This window comes from Sorex fumeus, unplaced genomic scaffold (assembly GCF_029834395.1).
Source record: "Sorex fumeus unplaced genomic scaffold, SorFum_2.1 ptg000017l, whole genome shotgun sequence".
Classification (NCBI taxonomy): Eukaryota; Metazoa; Chordata; class Mammalia; order Eulipotyphla; family Soricidae; genus Sorex; species Sorex fumeus.
Window position 1 is genome coordinate 1,492,704 of NW_026606074.1, and position 21,715 is coordinate 1,514,418.

Genomic DNA, 21,715 nt, shown 5'->3' on the forward strand with positions numbered 1-21,715 from the left:
GGCGCGCTCACTTGGAGCTGGTGTACTTGGTGACGGCCTTGGTGCCCTCGGACACGGCGTGCTTGGCCAGCTCCCCGGGCAGCAGCAGGCGCACGGCCGTCTGCACCTCGCGCGACGTGATGGTCGAGCGCTTGTTGTAGTGCGCCAGGCGGGACGCCTCGCCGGCGATGCGCTCGAAGATGTCGTTGACGAAGGAGTTCATGATGCCCATGGCCTTGGACGAGATGCCCGTGTCGGGGTGCACCTGCTTGAGCACCTTGTACACGTAGATGGAGTAGCTCTCCTTGCGGCCGCGCTTGCGCTTGCGGCCGTCCTTCTTCTGCGCCTTGGTCACGGCCTTCTTGGAGCCCTTCTTGGGCGCGGGCGCCGCCTTGGAGGGGTCGGGCATGACGCCGGGCCGAGCTGGGCTGGTCGCGGGCCGAGCCGGGCACGGGCCGCGCCGGGCACGGGCGGCACCGCCGCCGCGCGCCGCTATTTGTACTTCCTGTATGCAAATGAGGGCTCGGGCGTCCCCGGCTCCCGATAGGGCGGGCTCCGGGGCGCCGCGGCCGCGGGGCCGCCCCATGCAAATGAGGGATGGCAGCCTCGCGCTCCGATTGGCTCCCCGCGCGGCCCAATCGGAAGCCGCCGCCCGGCCGCCCTGCCGCCCGTATATAAGCGCGGGGGCGCGGCGGCGCGCCGCTGTGTGGGCTCTGGTCCTGCGGCGCGCGGTCCCCCCGCTCGCGCCGTCCCCCGCTCGCGCCGTCCCCCGCTCGCGCCGGGATGTCGGGCCGCGGCAAGCAGGGCGGCAAGGCGCGCGCCAAGGCCAAGTCGCGCTCGTCGCGCGCCGGCCTGCAGTTCCCCGTGGGCCGCGTGCACCGGCTGCTCCGCAAGGGCAACTACTCGGAGCGCGTGGGCGCCGGCGCGCCCGTGTACCTGGCGGCCGTGCTCGAGTACCTGACGGCCGAGATCCTGGAGCTGGCGGGCAACGCGGCGCGCGACAACAAGAAGACGCGCATCATCCCGCGCCACCTGCAGCTGGCCATCCGCAACGACGAGGAGCTCAACAAGCTGCTGGGCCGCGTGACCATCGCGCAGGGCGGCGTGCTGCCCAACATCCAGGCCGTGCTGCTGCCCAAGAAGACCGAGAGCCACCACAAGGCCAAGGGCAAGTGAGGCCGCCGCGCCCGCCCGGGCCCGCCGGGCCCAGAGACAACAAAGGCTCTTTTCAGAGCCACCCCCAGCCTCGAGAAAAGAGCCGCACGGCGCGCGCGGGGCGCACGCGGGCACCGGCCAGGCCGGCTCGCCCTTGGGTGCGCGGCAGTCGGGCGCGGGGAAGACCCACGTGCATGAGGATTGTTAAATGTCAGGACAGTCAGCTCTGCCCAGCAGGACAGGGAGATCCCGTGGTTAGCTGTCAAATATACTGAGCTTGAGTGGTCCAGATTTTTAAAGGTCTGGTCTAGGGGGGCTTGAAGTGGTCGCGTTAGCCTTGTGGAGCCGGGCTGTGTGTGTGTGGGGGGGGGGTGGATAATCGGATACGTTTCTTTGGATTTATTATTTAATCAAGCCCAGGGCCTGCCAGGCATGTGCTCTACGCATCCCTGATGCACTGATCCTGAGATGTAAGCTTTCAAAGAAATGTCATTGTAGGTTGCATATTCAGAGGAATTAAAACGGTCGAAGATTCCTTTAGTTGATTGCTAAAATCAGAATAAAATAATTTTGTGCAGTTTGACAAAGAAGCAAGGTTTGCAGCTGTAGTAAGTGTGCACTGTGGGGACGTCCAAAGGACCAGGTTATGCAATGTGTGTGCTATTTCAGAAAGCAACGGTGGGCACCATTTTCTATGCTGAAGCTTGGCTGGAGAACCCCAGAACACTGGCGCAAGGCAGGCTGAGAATGGGGTGTTAGCGCCTCCCTCTCAGTCGGGGCTTTTCCAAGAAACGCATACAATCAGGTGGACGTTGGATAGTGTGAAAAGACAAAAGCAGAAAATCTGCTGCGATCTCCATTTATGCTGCTTTGGGGCCACAGCTGGCATTCTCAGGGGTTACTCCTGGCAGTGCTGGGGAGGAGGACCCTATGGGATGCTGGGATCGAATCCTAGTCAGCTACTTGCAGGATTAACACCCTAACCGCTGTACTGTCTATCACCTAGCCCCGGTATTTTGGTCTCTGTTACAACAGTGAATTCAAACCAGCAACCCAATTAATTCAGCAATATTCTATACCACTTAGCTTACTAAGGAACTCAGAAGGGCTCCTTGACAGCATCTGAGGCTGAGCATCTGGAAGCCTGCAGGAAAGATAGAAAGCAAGTCCCGGGAGGCTTTTCCTTCCACAGTTGCCCCCGAGAGCCTGTTCTCACTCAGCAGGGGTGCAGTCAGGTTAGTGGAACCCCCGGGGCCACTGGGATCGCCTCCTCTGGTGGAGGATGAGTTGCAAAACCCGAGTCCCAAGACCAAAGGCCGGGAGCCAGCAGGGGGCGCAGCATCTCCCCTCCTCAGCCCCTTCCCAGCACTCAGCGCCGACTCAAGGATCCTTCTTGGATCCCTCTGGTCTCCAACGCAGGAGCAAGCAGATCCCCGCGGGTGCCCCACGCACACTTTGTGGCCATTTGCTGGGGCAGCCCCAGGGCCCAGGGGGGTGGACAGTAGGCGGGTGGGCGGGACAGTGCACCCACCCTCTCCTGTTCCCCAGCTTTATAGCATCCCCCCTCTGCCCAATACCAAGACGTGTCACTCTCTCTTGATTGCCTCTGTGAAGACCCTTTCCAGAACCAGCTGACCCAACTCAAGTTTGCTGCTTTCATCTGTGCCAGAGGTCAGGGCTTAACCTCTTCCCACTGGGATCCCTTTTCCCCTGGAAGTGCAGCGTGTTTGAGCACTGTCAGATAGATTCGGCGTGTGTTTGATTTCTCGTTTTTTCGCCAGTTCAGACATCTCTTATGTAGCCACATTTTTTTTCTCAACCCGACATTCAGTTCCACGGTCCCTATGGGGTCATGACCCACAGTTTAAGAAATGTGGAAGTTTCTTCACTCTTGCTGAGGGAAGTAGTGGTCACACTGGGCAGCCTCTCCTGCATGTTGGGCATGTTGCTCCGCTTTGCAACAGCTCGGCCTGCACCCCTGGGTAAGATTCCGGCAAGGACCCAAGAGTGTGTGTGTGTTTGTGTGTGAGTCTGAGGGTGTGTGTGTGTATATATATGAGTGTGTGTGTACTTGTGTGAGGGTGTGTGTATGTGAGTATGAGAGTGAGGGTATGTGTGTGTTTGTGTGTGTGCGTGAGTGTGAGGGTGTGTTTCTGCCTGGAGATTTCTTAGTGGGACGCACTCCGAGGGGAGCATTGAGGGTCTCAGGGGTGTGCCCGGTCTTGCAGGCTGGCTATCCCTGAGTCTCATCTGAAAGAAACAATTTCTTACTTTCTGGTCTCGGATTTTGTTTTTCAGAGTAGAAGGGATGGGGAAGTCCTTTATCCAGGGCAGGGGAATCTCAACACTGTCACCACACACACAAAGTCAAATGTCCACCTCAGGCTTCTAGAAGGTTCTTCCCATTCCTGCCCCTGGGTGAAAGGAAGGGGAGTGCTGTGGGGAGCAGAGGCTCTGTGCAGGGACAAGTGACAACCCCAGGGGCAGGAGCTAGAGTACAACGGGAAGGGCATCTGCCTTGCATGAGGCTGACCTGGGTTCGATCCCCGGCATCCCACATGGTCCCAAAGCCGTGGAGTAACCCCTAAGCACCACCAGGTGTGACCCAAAATGTCAAAAAAAACAAGTGAAACCACAAAGATAGAACCAACTGGACCCACACTGTAGCGTTCTGTTGGGGGCTGAGACTCTAAGTCCAGGTGTCCCGCCCACAGCGCCCCACGAGCCAATTGGAGCGCTGCTTCTTGTGTGTCAGGCCGGCCCACCTGTGGTAAGGCAGCAGCCCCCATAAAGCAGGACCCGTGGGGTGAGAAGGGCCAGTTCCTACTGCGGACACGGTGGGCCTGCACGCCAGCCTGAGCCCCATCCACAGCACAGGCGTCTGCGGACACGCCGGGACCCTGCAACCGCCCGGGGACGCCTCAGCCACAAGCCCACATGCCTGTACCGACCCCACAGCCCGGAGAAGCCGTCCAGAGCAAGGGTCAGCCGGGCTTCCCTGCCCGCGCCTGACTATCTGGTCCCTCCCTGCCCTGCTCCCGTAGTGTTGTTACAGAAGCTCCACTCCTTCCTGGGGCCCGCTAGACTTGCTGGCCACGGCAAACCTGGGTCCGGCTTCCCAGGGCTCACCGCCGCCTGCAGGGGTGCGAGGTGCCGCTTTAGAGCAACTCAGCACAGCTGAGGGCCCTGCAGAGACCAGACGGCGCTTCCTTGTCGGCTCAGGCGCTTCACCGACTGCCAGGAGCTGTCAGGACCCTCACTGGTGGGGTCGTGCAGCCCCATGGCCTGGAATGTCCCCGCGGCAACTGAGGTCTTCAAGATCTGCCCCTGGGGGCCAGAGTGATAGTCGGGGGTAGGGCACTTGCCTTGAACCTGCCTCTGAAGCAGTGGATGGGTGCTGTGGCGTCCGCCTGAGGCGGTAGATGCTGTGGCATCCACCTCTGAGGTGGTGTGTGGCACTCACCTCCAGGCCATGGATGCTGTGGCATCCACTTGCCAGGTTTTCCTGCTCAGTGGGTGGGAGATCTCCCCCAGCGATGAGTGAGGGGAGATGCAGAGAAGTGGACAGCTGGGCCCCCAAGGTGTGAGAGCTGGTTTGCTGAGACCCGAGGTGAGGGCAGAGTAGGGGGTCTGAGGGCGAAGGTGAGGTCAGGGCAGAGGGGGGCTGAGGACAGAGGTGAGGGCGGAGTAGAGGGGGTCTGAGAGCGGAGGTGAGGGCGGGTAGGGGGTCTGAGGACGGAGGTGAGGGGGGTCAGTCCCGCAGCCCTCGCGCCGCCCGGCTGGGCTCTGCCAAGCCCCTTGAGGAAGCGCTTTCGCAAGTGTGCTGGGACCCACCTCAGGCGGAGGAGCCCCTCGCCCGGGAAGCCCCGGGTTCCCTGCCGCCCCGCCCCCGACTCACATCCCAACGGGCGCCAAGGCGGGGCGACGGGGCGGGGTCTTCTGTCCTGTCCCGCCTCCCCCACGCCGCGTCCAGGCGCCCTGGCCCTGCTGACGCCACAAAGGCCCGGCTGGACCCCAGCCCCACTCAGCTCTGGTCTGGCTCCGGTTCCGCCGTGGCCGGGCTCACGCTCCGGCGCCCCGTTGCTTCCCAGAAGTGGCCATGCTGGGTGCGCGCCTTCCCGCCCGGGTGTGGTCCCGGGAGGGGGGTGGCCCGGGTCCGCAGCTGCCCTGTGCGCCCGGCGCCCGTGGCGGTGCCAGAGCAGCGGCCCACGCAACCCAGGCCGCGCATGGGAGAGACAGGCGGGAGCCGCTCCACTGCCGGGGTGGGGGACTCAAGCCCGGGCACCCTTGGGACTGGGGTCGTGGGCTCCCGAGACAGGGCCAGCCCTCCTCCTGGCTCACGCCGGTCACCCACCACCGGCTCTCCTGCCTGGGCGCTGCGCGGAGTCTCAAGTCCACAGCAGAGCGGAGGGGGCCAGACGGGGGCGGGGGGTGATAAATGTGGGCTCCCGTTGCCCAACTGTCTTCAGGACCCTCGGGTTTGGGGCTCAGGGCTTGACCGGACGTCGCGGATTCTCACGAGGCGGGAGTGAGGTCCGCTCCGGCCGCTCCCAGAGGTCAGGGACCTCTCGCCCCGCCCCCCTCCCATTCCAATCTGGGAATCCGAACTTGGGCCCGTGTCCTGCCCAGGAGCCATGGACGCTGTGGAGCTGGCCAGGAAGCTGCAGGAGGAGGCCACCTGCTCCATCTGCCTGGACTACTTCACCGACCCGGTGATGACCGACTGCGGCCACAACTTCTGCCGCGAGTGCATCCGGCTGACCTGGGAGAAAGCCAAGGGCAAGAAGGGGCGGAAGAAGCACCGGGGCTCCTTCCCCTGCCCCGAGTGCCGGGAGCTGTCCCCCCAGAGGAGCCTGAGGCCCAACCGCCTGCTGACCAAGGTGGCCGAGATGGCCCGGCTGCACCCGGCGCACCAGCGCAGCGAGCTCTGCCCGGTGCACCAGGAGCTGCTCAAGCTGTTCTGCCAGGACGACCAGGGCCCCATCTGCGTGGTGTGCAGGGAGTCCCGGGAGCACCGCACACACATGGTGCTGCCCATCGAGGAGGTCGTGCAGGAGTACAAGGTGGGCCCGCCCCCGGGCCCTGCGCCTCTCAACCTGGTCTTGGAGAGACAAGCGGGCGAAGGGCTGTGTCCAAAGGCGGCTGCGGGCGGCGTGGGTGAGGCTGCGGCCAGGGCCTCTGGCTCCCAGACCCTCCCCCGCCCCCCACCCCCGGCTGTGCAGGAGTCCCACGCCCTAAACCACACTCATCACCTCATCCTGCCACGCTGGGGCCCCCAGAGCTGCCCCTGGGCCATCTTGTGGCAGGAGAGGCTGGTCCAGGGGTCCCCAGGGTTTTCAAAGGCTCATAGAAGGGCCCAGAGGGACCCTCCTGCCTCGAGGCACGTTTGGGGTGGGCTGGCCTGGTGGCGCGGGCAGCGTCCTACAGCCGCACCCCCACGCGGGGACCGCGTCCCGCAGCAGAGGCTGAAGGAGGACAGGGAGCAGCTGAGGGAGGAGATGGCCAAGACCCGGGAGCTCCAGGCCGAGAAGGAGCAGAGCCTGGCCGCGTGGCAGGCAGGTGCGGGGGGGGGGAAGGGTGGGTCGGGGGCGGGCGACCACCTCGGGCTCGCTCACGGGGGCTGCCCGACGCCGCCCCCAGGAGCAGGTGGAGGAGCGGCGGGCGCGCATCACGGCCGAGTTCCAGAAGGTGAGCGTCCTGCTGGAGGACCAGCGGGCGCGCCTCCTGCGGGACCTACAGCAGGAGCAGGAGGAGACGGCGGCCAGGCTGCAGGGGGCCACGCGGGCGCTGGAGCAGCAGGGCCAGGCCCTGGAGACGCGGCTGCTGCGGCTGGAGGACCAGGAGGGCCGCACGCCTCTGCAGATGCTGCAGGTGAGCGGCCCCGCCAAGGGCGGGCTGGGGCGCGCAGAGGCCCTTGCGCGTGCGCACGGACCTGGAGGCCGGCCCCTCACGCGCGTGGGGCACGTATGTGGAGGCCAGGCCCTCACGCGTGTGGCATGCGCGTTCTCGTCGTTCAGCCGGTGATGCATCCGCTGTTCCGCCTTGGTCTTTCCCACACGAGCACGGCCTGCCCCCAGGACACGGCTGCCACCGTCACCAGGGGAAGCGTTTCTCCACTATCCAAACACCAAGACCGTGGGTGGCGCAAAGGCTGTGTGCGTGCGGTGCCAAGCTGAGCCCTGGCACTGGGAGGGCCCCCACGAAGAGTTCCACACCTCACCCCTGCCCTGCCCCCCCACCTCTGGATGGGGCAGTGACCAGAGGCTGCCAGGGCATTGTTAGGGGGTCCCTTCAGACCCGTCCCCCACTCCCAGAGTAGCTGAGTCTTCTGAGCACCACCTGGTACCCTGGGCCCTCACTGTCCAGTGCCCACGGTACCCCAGAAGGGTACCGTGTGTGCCTGAGGGGGCAGGGACTCGCAGACACTCCACTCCAGCGCATAGCCCAGGGATGGGACGGGCCCGCGGATTCCGTGGCAGTGCTGACTGGAGGAGCCCCTGCCCCCAGTACAGCTAACTGCCCCCAGTGTCCCTCGGGACGCTACTCTCGCCACGGATCCCGAGACGGGGACTCCAGCGGGGCCTCGGACACAGCAGGGCTGAGGATGGTGCGAGCTCAGGGGGCAGGGTGGGAGGGGGTGGGGAGCCTCACTCTGCTCCTCCCGCCCTCTCTCCAGGATATGAAGGACCCCCTGGATAGGTATGTGGCGGCCCAGGGGGAGGGGGCATGGCGCGGGCGGGCTCTGCGTGGGGCGGGGGGACAGTGAGGCTGTGTCCACTGGAGGAAGAAAAGCGTGAGCGTGCAGTACCCCGAGACGGCGCCCGCCACGCTGAGGACCCCCTGCCGCGTCCCGGGGCAGATCGACGTGCTCAAGAGGTTCCAGGGTAAGCGCGCGCGCGCGGCCCGCGGGGGGCTGGGGGCTGGCCGGGCGGGGCCGGGCGGGGACTGAAGCCCCTCTCCCGCCGCGGGCCTGCAGAGGACGTGCTGCCCGACCCCGCCTCGGCCTACCCCCACCTGCTGCTGTACGAGAGCCGGCTGCGGCGCTACCTGAGCACGGCGGGCGGCGCGGCCGGCGGCCAGGACCGCTTCCTGGCCTACCCGTGCGCCGTGGGCCTGGAGGCCTTCTCGTCGGGCCGCCACTACTGGGAGGTGGGCGTGAGCCTGGCCGGCGAGGCGCCCTGGGCCCTGGGCGTGTGCCGCGACGACGTGAGCCGGCGCGAGCGCGTGCCCAAGTCCCCCGAGAACGGCTTCTGGGTGGTGCAGCTGTCCCGGGGCCCGCAGCCGCCGCCGCGGGCCGGCCCGGCGCGGGCCCCGGTCACGCTGTCCGAGCCGCCCAGCCAGCTGGGCGTCTTCCTGGACTTCGAGGCGGGCGAGGTGTCCTTCTACAGCCTGAGGGACGGCTCGCACCTGCACACCTACGCCCAGGCCGCCTTCCCCGGCCCGCTGCGCCCCTTCTTCTGCCTGGGGACCCCCAAGTCCGGCCAGATGGTCGTGTCCACCGTGACGCTGTGGCTGAAGGGCTAGGGCTGGGGGCGGGGCCGGCCGGGGAGAGCCCGTCCGGGGACGTGCGGGCACGGCGGGGGCTGACCACGAATAAAGCAGGACGCTATGAGCCCGCGTGTGCGCTGATGCTGCTCCGACGCCCGGGGGGCCCTGCCGGCTTCTCTGCTCACGGGGTGCCCCGGCGGGCGGGTCCTGAAGGGGGGCTCCCATCTAGACGAGCTGGGTGCCGACTCCAGAAGAAGGGGGTCTTCCGCGGGGGCCAGACCGGCCCGGGCAGCGCGCCCAGCGCCTAGTGCACCCCTTGCCCAGCGCCCAGTCTGGCGACCAGCACGCCTCTCACCCAGCGCCTAGTGCACCCCTTGCCCCAGCGCCCGGAGTCTACCGATCAGCGCGCCCCTCGCCCTGCGCCCCTTGCCCAGCGCCCAGAGTCAGGCGACCAGCGCACCCCTCGCCTTGCGCCCCTCGCCCGGCGTCCAGCTCGGCCCTCGTCCAGCGTCCAGTGCGCCCCTCGCCCAGCACTCAGCGTCTGGCGACCAGCGCGCCCCTCGCCCAGCGCCCAGAGTCAGGCGACCAGCGCACCCCTCGCCTTGCGCCCCTCGCCCGGCGTCCAGCTTGGCCCTCGTCCAGCGTCCGGTGCGCCCCTCGCCCAGCGCCCAGAGCCTGGCGACCAGCGCGCCCCTCGCCCGGCGCCCCCCGCCCGGCGCCCAGAGTCTGGCGACCAGCGCACCCCTCGCCCGGCGTCCAGTTCAGCCCTCGTCCAGCGTCCAGTGCGCCCCTCGCCCAGCGCCTAGTGCACCCCTTGCCCAGCGCCCAGAGTCTGACGACCAGCGCAGCCCTCGCCTTGCGCCCCTCGCCCGGTGTCCAGCTCGGCCCTCGTCCAGCGTCCAGTGCGCCCCTCGCCCAGCGCCTAGTGCACCCCTTGCCCGGCGCCCAGCGTCTGACGACCAGCGCAGCCCTCGCCTTGCGCCCCTCGCCCGGTGTCCAGCTCGGCCCTCGCCCAGCGCCTAGTGCACCCCTTGCCCAGCGCCCAGAGTCTGACGACCAGCGCAGCCCTCGCCTTGCGCCCCTCGCCCGGTGTCCAGCTCGGCCCTCGTCCAGCGTCCAGTGCGCCCCTCGCCCAGCGCCTAGTGCACCCCTCGCCCAGCGCCCAGAGTCTGGCGACCAGCGCGCCCCTCGCCCAGCGCCCCCCGCCCGGCGCCCAGAGTCTGGCGACCAGCGACCCCTCGCCCGGCCCCTCGCCCCGCCGCGCGCGGCCCCGCCCAGCGTCCTCAGGCGCGGGCCGGGGCGGAACCAAAGGGCGGCGGGCGCGCGGCGGCGGCCGGAGCGGCACCGGCGGCGCTTCCGCGGGCACGTGGGCGGCGGCGGCCAATCGGGGCCGGCCGGGGCGGGCGCGCGTCGCCCCGCGGCCGCTTCCGCCGCGCCGCGCCCGCGCCCCCCGCGCCATGGCCGCCCCCGACCTGTCCACCAACCTCCAGGAGGAGGCCACCTGCGCCATCTGCCTGGACTACTTCACCGACCCGGTGATGACCGACTGCGGCCACAACTTCTGCCGCGAGTGCCTGCGGCGCTGCTGGGGCCGGCCCGAGGGCCCCTACGCCTGCCCCGAGTGCCGCGCGCCCTCGGCCCAGCGCTCGCTGCGGCCCAACCGCCCGCTGGCCAAGATGGCCGAGCTGGCCCGGCGCCTGCGGCCGCCCTCGCCCGTGCCCCAGGGCGCCTGCCCCGCGCACCGCGAGCCGCTGGCCGCCTTCTGCGCCGACGAGCTGCGCCTGCTGTGCGGCGCGTGCGAGCGCGCGGGCGGCCACCGCGGCCACCGCGTGCGGCCGCTGCAGGAGGCGGCCGACGAGCTGCAGGTGGGCGGGGGGCGCGGGGGCGGGGGCGGCCGACGAGCTGCAGGGGGGCGGGGGGGCGGGACGGCCGACGAGCTGCGGGGGGGCGGGGGCGGCCGACGAGCTGCGGGGGGGCGGGGGGCGGCCGATGAGCTGCGGGGGGGCGGGGGGGCGGCGCACGAACTGCAGGGGGGCGGGGGCAGCCGACGAGCTGCAGGTGGACGGGGGTCTTGTCCCGGAGCGGGGGGGGGGTTGTCTTTTTCGGCGGGTCCCGGGGAGGCCGGGGCGGGGGTCTTGGGACACCGGGGGGGAGGGGAGGCGGCGTTCGGGCCGCGGGGATCTCGGGGCGGCCAGGGGACAGGTCCCGGGATCCGACTCGGGGGTCTCCGGGCGGCGGGGGCCGCGGCGTTCGGAGCGGCCGGGGTCTCCCGGGAGACGGGGGGTGGGGGTCGCGGCGCCTGGCGGTCCCCACGGGCCGGAGCCCACCGCAGTGTGAAGCCAAGCCGGGGAGTTCAGCCGGGGGTCTGGCCTGCCCTCGCGTGGGGGTCCGTGCTGGGCTGGGCGGGGGTGCGGCGTCGCCCCGAGGGAGGGAGTCCGCAACCCTCAGGAGGGGTTCCGGGCGCCCCCTGGGCAGGGGCCAGGGGCCGCTGGGGCCTCTGCGTCAGTGGAGGCCAAGCGCTTGCTGGCCTCGTTCCCCCAGTCTGCGGGTCCCTCTGCGCCAGGTCAGCATCCGCTGGTCCCCCCTCAGATGCCAGGCCCATCCACCCCCCACCCCCTGTGCTCCGGGCCCCGCTCCTGTCGGGCAAACACCCCCTGCCCCCACCCTCCCCACTGCCCCATCCCCCTGGCCCCCAGTCCCACCACGTTTCTTTCTGTGTCTTTTTCCGGCTCTGGGCCCAGGGATCACTCCGGACAGTGCTCAGGGGACCGTGATGGGGCCAGGGATGGAGTCTGGCCAGTCATGGCAGGGCTGTCCGTCCCAGCTGCCCTGCCGCCGGGCTGGTGTGTGCCCGGGACCCACAGGAGAGAGGGTGTTTCCCCCACACTCACCTGTCAGCACCAGCGCTCACCTGTCCTCCCCGTGGGAGCCTTCCCGCTGACCCCGATCCCACTGGCCTTGGGGCCTAGTACCGGTGGCTTCCTCCTTCCTCACTGCCAGACCCCAGTCGGCGGTGGTTGCTCCAATTTGCATTTCCCTGGTGATCGTTTGCTGTTGCTCAGCTGTATGTCTTCTTTTTTAGTGCTTGACTTATTTATTTTGGTCTCAGGGCCACAACCGATGGTGCTCGGGACTTACCCTGATTGCCCGGGGCCCTCTGGGGTGCTGGGCACCGACCCTGGAGGTCGGTTTGATTGGGTGTTGCTGTTTGTGGTTTTACAGGCGCCTCGGCTAGCTCGGACATCAGCCCTTGAGTAGTGGGCGAATGTCCTCTGCCACTCAGTCTGGGGGTGCCTTTTGATTTTTCACTTATTTTTTTGGGGGGGTTGCCTTTTTTTTTTTCAGCCTGATTGTTGTTGTTTTGTGGTACAGACGCTGCTTGATTTCGCGTCGCATTTGTCTGTGTGGCCAGTGGCACAGGGAGGCCCCGCAGTCCCAGGAGGGGCGGCCGGCTTCCCTCGCTGTCACTGGTAGATTCCAGTCTGGTATCGAGGTCATTGGTCCAGTTGAGTTGACTTGGTGTGATTTGGGGTCTGACCTGGTCTTCCCGGCACCCGCTCTGAAGAGGCTCGCCTTGTGCGGCTGGTGACCTTCCTGAGGACTAGCTGGTGGTATATCTGACTTTCTGCTTTCCTCTCTTGGGCTTTGGTTTTGGTTTGGGCCACACCCAACGATGCTCGGGGGTCCCTCTCGGCGGGCTCAGAGGACTCTGGGGGCCAGGGATGAAACCCAGAAACCCAGGGGGGTTGCCTTCCCTGCTGTCCTGTCACTCGGGCCCTGACCCATCTTTTGGTCTGCTTAAGCGCGTGGGGAGGGGCCGTGTTCTTCCCGCAGTGGCACTGACGGTCCCACCCTCTGGGCAACTACCTGGCAGTATTGGCCAGTGGGCAGGGCTGTCTTGGGCTGTAGGGCCGTGCTGGGCAACTGGGCACCTTCCAGATGAGCGTCCATGCCCTTCCCCGATGCCTAGTCTGGGGCATGCTGGGGCCCTGGGGGTGTAGGGCATTTCCCTCTGGGGGACCCACCGGCCAGTGCTCAGGCCCGCGAGCCCCTGTGCTTTGCTGGGGCTCCTACTGGTCCGTGCACAGCCTGTGGCCGGTGTTTCTCAGGGACACGCCGGCCTCTTGCTTTCCTCCGGCACCGTTTGAGGCAGGGAGTGTGATGCCTCATTCTTGCTCTCAGTTATTTGGGCTATTGCGGGCTTTCGCGATTCTCTGCGAGTCTCAGGATTGGGTGATGCCAGAGACGGAGCTGTGGACCCCCTTGGGCACAGCCTGGGCCCTGGCCCGCAGTGGTGTCTGACAAGCAGTCTCTGCCATGCTCAGGACTGACTCCTGGCTCTGCACTCCGGGTTCTATCCTGGAGGGGCTTGGGGGACTGCGCGGGTGCCGGCAATCAGACCCGCTGGCCATGTTTGTTTCCATGAGAGATTCTGTCTGGCCCTCTCCTCTGCCTGACTCCGTTCGGCACGGAGCTCTCCAGATCTGCCCACGTAGCAGCAAATGGCGTGATTTCGTCTTTCCCATAGCTGGGTAACGGTGGTGCTCAGGGCTGACTCCTAGCAGTGCTTGGGGGACCATCTGGGCTGCCAGGGATTGAACCCGTGCTGGCCACGTGCGGGGCATTCTGCACCCCTGGTGAGCCCTGCTTGGTGTCCGATGCCTCTGATGACCGCGGGGTCTGGTTTGCTAAAGTCTGGTAAGCATCTCTGCTCATCAGGGTACAGGGCTCAGGGCTTCAGGGCTCTGGTTTTGGTGTCAGCGTGACGTTTGCCTCATAGACGCTGGCAGGCTTCCTGTGTCTCCGACTCTCTGGAAGAGCCCGAGAGGATTGGGAACAGATTTTCTCTCAAGGTTCGAAAGAGCTCAGTAAACTCCCTTTCCCCCCAGAGTCTATCCCTTCCCCCCCCCCCCATTCTCCAGTTTCATGGCATAAAGATTTTCAAAATAATCCCCAGTGAGACATTTTGGGTTTCTTTGTTAAGATAATCGCCGTTTTTTGTTTTTTTTTTTCAAGTTTGGTTTGTCTTCTGTCATTCTCTGGGAGTCTCATTAATAGTTTGTCAATCTTTTACTCTTTCAAAAAAAAAAATCTGCTCTTGGGGCTTTAGCAATAGTACGTCTGGTGTGACGCTTGTCGTGGCCGCAGCCAACCCAGCTTCGATCCCTAGCCCCCCGCCCCCCAGTCCCCCAGGAGTGACCCTCGAGCCAAAATTGGGAGTCAGCCTCAGGCATCCCCAGGTGTGACTCAAAAAACAAAAAGGGAAGGGAAAAAATATCAGCTTTTGGTTTTGTTGATTTTTTTGCATCGTCTGTTAAATTTACATTTCCTTAATTTCTGCTGGCGTATGTGTTGGTTTGGTTTGGGGGGCACGCCCTGTGATGCTCAGGGCTTCCTCCCGCTCTGCTGCACGGGACCACTCCTGGCGGGGCCCAGGCAGCCCGTGGAGCTGAGGGTGTGCCCCGGTGGCCAGCCCGTCCCCCAGGCCTCTGCCCGTTGTTCCCTGGCTCCCCTTGGCCCCCTTTGGTGGCCTCTTCTAGCTGTTTGTTGCTTGGACTCTTTTCTCTCCTGACAAGTGCTTGCCTTGCCTTGGGATGGGTGACCCTGCTGGCCACCCTACAGGGCACATCTGGAGCTGTTCGGGACTCCGCATCGGGGATCCCCCCTGGAGAGCTCAGGACCCTGTGGGTGAGCTGTGTGCAAGGCAGGTGCCCTGCTGCTGGGCTGCCCCTGGCCCCAGCTTCTCTTGACTCTCCTTTGGCTGCATCCGTGTCCTTGTATCTGGCGTCTTCATTACATCGTGTCCCATCGTGTCACGGTGCAGGGCCTGACTTTTCCCTCGGGGTCAGGGATAGCTGCCTTTAGTCACCCCACTGAAGGGAGATACTCCGGCCGCCCATGGAGGGCGATCCCTGTCCTGTTCCTGCCAGCGCCAGGGGACAGGCGGGCACGTCCACTCCTGCCCTGTTCTCTCAAAGGCACAGGGAGGGCCCTGCTGGTCACGAGTGGCCACCCAGTGGGTGCAGGAGGGATGAGGCCTCAGTGACCCTGATGTCTTAGTGGCCTCGTCTGGTGCAGGGCAGCCCCTGGGCTTCCGCGGTGCAGCTGGGACACAGAAATGCATGGTTGGTGCTGAGGGCCTGTGGCGTCCACCCCCTGCCCTCCAGGCTCGGTCACTCTGAGACCCTCAGACCCTCAGACCCTCCTGCCCTCAGTGCCTCAGTTGGGCTGGCTGCGGAGTTTCGCGTTGGTGCCACTGGGAGGCCCCAGCCTGAAGAGGGCCGAGGGACGGGTGACCGTGCTGGCCACTCTGCAGGGCCAGAACATGCGTGCGCATAGCCTGGGCTGGGCAGAGGCCTCTGGTGGGGCCAGTGCCCGTGTGGGGCAGGTCCCTCCCACTGTCACGCCCGGGCGGCTCCTGTCCGCTGGGGGGCTTCAGCTGGGCGAGGGCAGTGGGGTCACTGTGGTTGGATGGTCCCTGTTCCTGGGTTCACCTGCCCTCTACCCCGCAGGGGACGCTGCAAAAGTCTCTGGAGCACCTACGGAAGCAGATGGAGGACGCGCTGCTGTTCCAGGCCCAGGCCGAGGAGACCCTGACCCTATGGCAGGCACGTGGGGCAGGGGCCCTGGGGGTCGGACCCTGGGGGAGACCCTGATCATGGGGGGGCCTGACCCTGGGGGGGCGTCCCTGGGGTGCGATCCTGACTGACTCTGGGGGGGGCCAGACCCTGGGGGGCCCTGCCCCTGGAGGCCCTGACCTGGGGGGGGTCTCACCCTTGGGGGGGAAACGACGGGGACCTTACCCTGGGGAGGACCTGACCCTGGGGGCGCTGACCCTGGGGTTGACCCTGACCCTGGGGGCCTGACCTAAGGGGTTCTTCACCACGTGGGGTCCCTGACCCGTGGCACGCGTGGGGCGGGGGGACAGGCGGCAGCAGGTGACGCCCCTGCGCCCCGCAGAAGATGATCGAGAGCCAGCGGCAGAACGTGGTGGGGGAGTTTGAGCGGCTGCGCCACCTGCTGGCCGAGGAGGAGCGGCGGCTGCTGCGGGCCCTGGAGGAGGAGGAGCTGGAGGCGCTGCCCCCCCTGCGGGAGAGCGCGGCCCGCCTGGGCCAGCAGAGCGCGCAGCTGGCGCAGCTCGTGGCGGAGCTCGAGGGGCGCTGCCGGCTGCCCGCCCTGGGCCTGCTGCAGGTGAGCCCGGCGGGGGCCCTCGCCGGCCGTGGGCGGGCGGGCTGGGCAGGAGGGCGGGGGCCGAGCCCCGCGCGGCCACTTCACTGGCCTCTGCCCTCCCTGGGTGCAGCCCGGCTGTCTTGGGGGCCAGTCGCTGTGGCCCCCAGAGGCTCCGGCTGGCGTGGGGGGGGTGGGCCGCGGGCGGACTGGGGGCGGGCCGCAGCCCACCGGCCACTGACGCGCGTCTCTCCCGCAGGACGTGAGGGACACGCTGTGCAGGTAGGCGCCCGGCCGCCCGGGGCGGGGGCAGGCGGGGACGGGCGTGACGGCCGCTGCCCCCGCAGGGTCCAGGATCTCAAGCTGCAGCCGCCTGAGGTGGTGCCCATGGAGATGCGGACCGTGTGCCGGGTCCCGGGGCTGCTCGAGGTCCTGCGCCGCTTCCGAGGTGGGTGTCTGCGCAGCGCCCTGGACCGAGCGAACGTAGAAACCACGGGCCGCCTTCTGGCACGCCCCGCGCTGCGATTTCCCGCCGTGGAAAGCGGGTTTCCGGCCCGCGGCGCCAGGCCCCCGCGTGCCGGCCGGGGCTAACCCTGGGCTCTGTCTGCAGGGGACGTAACCCTGGACGCGGACACGGCCAACCCCGAGCTGGTGCTGTCGGAGGACGGGAGGAGCGTGCGGCGGGGGGAGCTGCGCCAGGCCCTGCCCGACAGCCCCGCGCGCTTCGACCCCGGGCCCTGCGTGCTGGGCCGCGAGCAGCTGAGCGCCGGCCGCCACTACTGGGAGGTGGAGGTGGGGGACCGGGCCAGCTGGGCGCTGGGCGTCTGCAGGGAGGATGCCGACCGCAAGGAGCGGGGCGAGCTGTTTGCTGGCAACGGCTTCTGGGTCCTGGCCTTCCTGGGCGGCTGCTCCGGCTCCACCGAACGCGCCTTCTCGCCGCTCAGGGACCCGCCGCGGCGCGTGGGTGTCTTCCTGGACTACGAGGCGGGACACTTGTCGTTCTACAGCGTGACCGACGGGTCGCTCCTGTACGCCTTCCCTGAGACGTCCTTCTCGGAGGTGCTGCGGCCCCTCTTCTCCCCGCTGTCCAGCAGCCCGACCCCCATGACCATCTGCAGGCCCAAGTGTGGGCCCGGGGACGCTCTGGCCCCCCAGTGACGGGGGCTGCCCAGGACCCTCGGGTGCCCCGGGCCCTCCTCCCCGAGCCGCTCCCACAGGCCCGCCAGCCCGCCCGGGCCTGGGGCGCTGCCGCGATGCCCAGCGTCTAGAGGTGCGGGGTCCTCGGGCGCCCGGGGTCATAGGGAGGGCGCGGCGAACACGTGCGGGTTAAGGGGACCAGAGTTGGACGCGGCGTGCGGGGGCACCCGGGCACAGCCCCCGCCCAGGATCCGGCCGTGTCAGGAGGACAGTTCTCGCGTGAATAAAGGTTGTTGTCTGTCACCATCGTGTCAGAGCCGGGACTGGCGGGGGGGGGGGGCGGCAGGTGCCCACCACAGCCCACAGGGTTGGGTCTCGGTGCTTGGCCAGGCATGGAGGCTGCCACGCGGTGCCCCCCTCCCAGTCACAGAGCGCCCCGCGCCCAGGGGAAGGACATAGCCACTGGAGGGCGGGCAGTGGATACGCCGCATCCCCGGGCCACACGTGAGGGCCCATGGTCCTGCCGTGACAGACTTTCGGCTATCAAAAAGAGGTTCGAGGGGCCTGGCGCCATATCACAGTGGGGAGGGCGTTTGCCTTGCACGTGGCCGACCCGGGTTCAGTCCTCAGCATCCCATAGGGCACCACCAGGAGTAATTCCTGAGTGCAGAGCCAGGAGTAACCCCTGTGCATCACTGGGTGTGACCCCCCCCCAAAAAAAAATATTCGGGGGCTGCAGTTGTAGTACAGGTCGCATGGGCAGAGGGCGCTGCCAACCCAGGTTCCATCTCTGGCACCCTTTAAGCTCCCCTGAACACAGAAACAGGAATTCGCCCTGAGCACCACCAGGTGTGGCTCAGAAACCCAAAAGGTTCAGTGGAAGGACGGAAGCGAAAAGGGGAGAGACAGACCTGGTGGGGTCCTGGCCAGGAGCACCCCAGACGCTGGGGGAGCCAGTGGATGGGCCTGGGAACGCCTGTGTCACTTTTCCGTGTCGGACCTGCTAGAGCCCTCCGGCCGCCTGCCATGCAGTGAGATGTGCCCGTGTGTCTGCAGAGGGCAGGGGACACCGTGAGCTGCCTCCAGCTCTGTCCCCTGGTGCCTGGGTGCCTGGTTCTGCCCACGGCCCAAACCCCACCAGGCAGCCTGGGCTGGGAGCTCGCACAAGGGCTGGCGGCCAGCGGGCACATCGGGCACGAATGCCCTCTGGGGACAGAGGGCGCCCTGGGCCCAGGCGGTCAGTCTGAGCTCCCCTGGCGCCGACGACGTCATTCCCAGAGCTCATTACAGAGGGCCGCATGAGTCACTCCCAGAGAGGCCAAACTCGGGGCGGGCCCTCCGGCCATGACCCGCCCACAGCGCTGCCCATCTGGCCCGTGCCCAGAGATAAATCTGCTTCCTGAGTCCTGGTCAGTACGTGGGCTGTTGACCGAGCGGCCAGCCGACGGCCACCTGCCAGGAGGTCACGCTGCCTGAGTGCTGAGGCTTCCCGTAAACCCTGGGTCTCGGGGCCAGGCCCACAGCTGGCCCCCCTGATCCCAGCGTGCATTAGGGCCGGTCTTTTCTCTGCCTCAGTTTCCCTGTTAGGGCGACGTGCACGCAGGCACTTCTCACACATGGCTCACCCCGACCCCGCTCCAGCGTTGGCAGCCACCCCCAGGCACTCCTGACTGGGGCTTGGAGGGGAGGGGGTGGGTTCAGGGCCGCTCGGGCCGCCCCTGTTCCGTGGCCCCAGGCCCCCTGAGCGTTGCTGTGTGACTTGTGTTCTGGGGTTTTGCCACACCCGGTGCTCAGGTTGCTCCTGGCAGCTGGGGGCCCCGGGATCCCGGGATCAAACCTGCGTTGGCCACGTGCAAGGCAAACGCCTGCCGCTGCACTGCCCAGCCCAGCCCAGCCCGGCCTGAGATGGGAGTGGGCACTCCCCCAGCCAGGCGTCTGCCCCTCTGAGCCGCTGCCTTCCCTGCCGTAACTCCCTCTCCAGGGGCTGTGTGAGCTGCAGGACCGGCGGGGCGGAGCTCTGCAACTGCCTGTCCTGGGGTGAGTCCCAGAAAAGGAGCCCGGAGGTGCCCAGGACGCAGCCCTGAGAGAGTGCCGTGTCTGCCTGTCGCAGTGCAGGGAGGGACGGGGCGCCACGGGCGGTGACTGCTCCGGGGGGCATTGCGGTTGTGGTGGCTGAGCTGTCCAGGCCACAGCAAGGCCCCTGAGCCCACAGAAGGACCGAGAGGGGCCCTCCGAGCTCTGAGGCAGGTGGACCCTGTGGCTGCCGGCAGGGCACAGCCCTGGGCTCCCCACCTCTCCAGCAGTTGGGGACGGGCCCCTCGGGCCCTGGCGCCCGGTCTGGAGTGGGGATGAGCCGGGCTGGGAGTCAGGGTGTCCCGCGGCCCCGCTCCCTGCCAAGAGCAAGCTCAGCCGAGAGCTCGGAGTGACCTTGGATCACAGTCTGGCTGTGGATCAACTGTCGCAGCAGATAAATCACTACAGTGACGTTTTCGGGGCCGAGTGATGGCGCAGCGGGGAGGGCGTTTGGTTCCTGAGCGCAGTCCGGAGTCAGCCCCGAGCACTGCTGGGTGTGGCCCGAAAGCCACGATAAAAGCAGTTTCTGACTGCCGGTCAGGGAGGCCTGAGCTGCTTTCGGCCCACCCAGCCAGGGCTCGTGCCGGGCACGCCTGGACAGGCCGGGTCAGCGTCAGAGGCCAGCGGGCAGGGCACCACAGCGCACTGGTTCTGCCCCCAGTGCCAGAACGCTCTAGTCGGCTGTGAGGGCCGGGCTATTATACCGGGCCCGAGAGAAAGAGAGGGCCAGAGCTGTCAGGTCCAGCCCGCCCTTGCGCTGGGAGCAGCAACCCCCTGCCTGTGTGCCCCTTGCTCTCCCGTCCTCAGCCCCCTCCTCCCGGAGCCGTGGGCTGCCTCCGTGGGCGCTCGCCAGGGCCTTTCAGAAAGCCGTGCGACGTGTCCGGCCTCCGTTGCACCCAGGAGGGACACGAGCGGGGCGCGGCGGGGAGGGCGCAGGAGTGACCGGGTGGGCGTGTGCAGCGGGCAAAGGGCAAGGCCGCCCCCTGGCCTGTGCGCCTGGCCGGCCTGGCTGGCCTCGGCCTTATCTCTCGACTTCCCCTGACCTCTGCCCCGCACAGGACAGAGGCCGGCAGAGCTGGGGGCAGAGCGGCCGACTCGCCCCAGCCTGTGCCCCGGACCCAGTGCCGCTGGGGCTGCCGCCCTGGCCCCAAGTCCACGTGGCTGTGGACAGCTGGCACAGCGGGCCAGGGGCAGCCGCGCGCACACATGCACATACACACACACGCACACATGCTCGCGCGCACACACGCACGCAGGCACGCACGTCCCACTCAGGGCCTCTAAGCCGTTCCCTAAGCTGCCAGGAAATAAGCTAACCTCGGGGTATTATGTCTTTAACCCAAGATACTAAAGTATCCACGTTTCAACATCGCGCCCGGATACGTATTGGGCAATTTTTACTCCTTTTGTTTGTTTTGCTTTGGGGCCACAGCTGGCAAGTAGCAGGGGTTACTCCTGGCTCTGCCTCAGGAATCCCTCCTGGTGGTGGCGGTGGGGGGGGGGATGGACCCTAGGGATACGAGGGACGGAACCCGGTTGGCCGCTTGCGAGGCAAACGCTCTCTCTGCTGTGCTGTGGCTCCGGCCCAGTTTTCCACATTCTTTGCATCCGCCTTCAGTAACCGGTGTGGGGGTCAGGCCCACGGCCCCCCCCCACGCACGCACGGGGTGCCGCCCCCTACCCCCGCTGCCACCGCCGGGGGGGCGGCCTTCCTGGTCGGTTCATTCGCCTGCCAGAGGGGGGTCAGGAGCTCAGGAGCGTCCGTCAAGGGTCCGTCTGAGCCGTGTCCAGGAGACCCAGCAGTGGTGGAGGCCTGGCTGGGCCCTCGACCCTCCGGGGGGGACGGGCGCTGTGTCCAGGCCGCCGCCTCCCGAGGGACCGTCCCTGCGGACTCTGGCACCCGCCCGCTGTTTGGGACGGCAGCGCCAGCCCGTCGGTCCTGCAATTCTTTCGATTGCGAAACAGCCGCTGTCTGGGCTTGGCTGGGCTCCCTTCGCTGGCCGACCCCGGCCCCCGTCCAGCACTCCGTCACCAGCGGTGGCCGGCGGCCTGCCCTTGCCCCTGCTGCCCAGGGCTGGTGTCCGTGGGCAGCGGCCTATGCGTGTCCAGCGGGGTCTGAGGAGGCCGCGTGTCCGTGTCATCTTCACGCGTTGGCCTGGCCCCTCTTGCTGGCTTCTGTCCTCTGCGGGGCGGGGGCCTGCCCACCTTCCCCACTCCTGAGCACCTGCGGCCTTGCGGCTCTGGGCAGGGAGATGGGGGGACGTGGCTGGTGGCGTAGGACGTGGAAAGGGAGGCCAAGCCTCCAAGAAGGGCCCTGAGGTCGGAGGGCGGGTGCGGGGAGCCCAGCGGAGAGAAAACAAGGTCAGCTGAAAAAGGCCCAGGGCAGGCCGGGCGCCCGCAGCCCTGTCCGCGGGATGCAGGCCTCGCTTGGTGGAGGCCTGCGTTGCTCAGAATGCGGGCTTCGAGGTCACGTGCATGGGCAGCGCTGCCCCTCCGGAGTGCCCTGGGAGTGTACTCCTGTGACCGAGGGACCCAGCCAGGGGCGGCCTCTGCCTCCTGCTGAGCCCCCTCAGGGGTGCCCAGAGGCGGAAGGCCCAGAGCCCTGAGCCCGGCAGGCATGTGCTTGTGACTCGGAGCAGTGGGCACGGATGGCAGAGGTGGCCGAGCCTGGAGTCCGGGGGGCACTTCAGGCCCGTCAGTGTCCGCTGCCCGCGGC

At 67.4% G+C, this 21,715-nt stretch overlaps 4 protein-coding genes across 5 annotated transcripts; 3 read left to right on the top strand and 1 right to left on the bottom strand.

Moving 5' to 3' along the window:
* On the bottom strand, positions 1-388 carry LOC130021538 (histone H2B type 3-B). Its single transcript, XM_056112299.1, has one exon. The coding sequence runs from the start codon at positions 386-388 to the stop codon at positions 8-10; it is 381 nt and encodes a 126-aa protein (XP_055968274.1). The 3' UTR covers positions 1-7.
* A 345-nt stretch (positions 389-733) lies between these two features.
* Positions 734-1,266, top strand: LOC130021537 (histone H2A type 3). The gene has a single exon (XM_056112298.1). The coding sequence runs from the start codon at positions 763-765 to the stop codon at positions 1,153-1,155; it is 393 nt and encodes a 130-aa protein (XP_055968273.1). The 5' UTR covers positions 734-762; the 3' UTR covers positions 1,156-1,266.
* A 4,473-nt stretch (positions 1,267-5,739) lies between these two features.
* On the top strand, positions 5,740-8,666 carry TRIM17 (tripartite motif containing 17). The gene is made up of 6 exons (XM_056112303.1): positions 5,740-6,197; positions 6,594-6,689; positions 6,775-7,005; positions 7,811-7,833; positions 7,918-8,018; positions 8,111-8,666. The coding sequence occupies exons 1-6, from the start codon at positions 5,769-5,771 to the stop codon at positions 8,656-8,658; spliced, it is 1,428 nt and encodes a 475-aa protein (XP_055968278.1). The 5' UTR covers positions 5,740-5,768; the 3' UTR covers positions 8,659-8,666.
* Positions 8,667-10,034: 1,368 nt separating this feature from the next.
* Positions 10,035-17,181, top strand: TRIM11 (tripartite motif containing 11). Of its 2 annotated transcripts, none has more exons than XM_056112266.1 (6): positions 10,035-10,487; positions 15,135-15,230; positions 15,586-15,813; positions 16,049-16,071; positions 16,137-16,237; positions 16,400-17,181. In XM_056112266.1, the coding sequence occupies exons 1-6, from the start codon at positions 10,080-10,082 to the stop codon at positions 16,945-16,947; spliced, it is 1,404 nt and encodes a 467-aa protein (XP_055968241.1). In that variant the 5' UTR covers positions 10,035-10,079; the 3' UTR covers positions 16,948-17,181. The 2 variants fall into 2 exon arrangements, with proteins under 2 accessions (XP_055968241.1, XP_055968240.1); XM_056112265.1 differs by having other exon boundaries at positions 15,583-15,813; positions 16,400-16,966.
* The last annotated feature ends 4,534 nt before the right edge of the window (positions 17,182-21,715 follow it).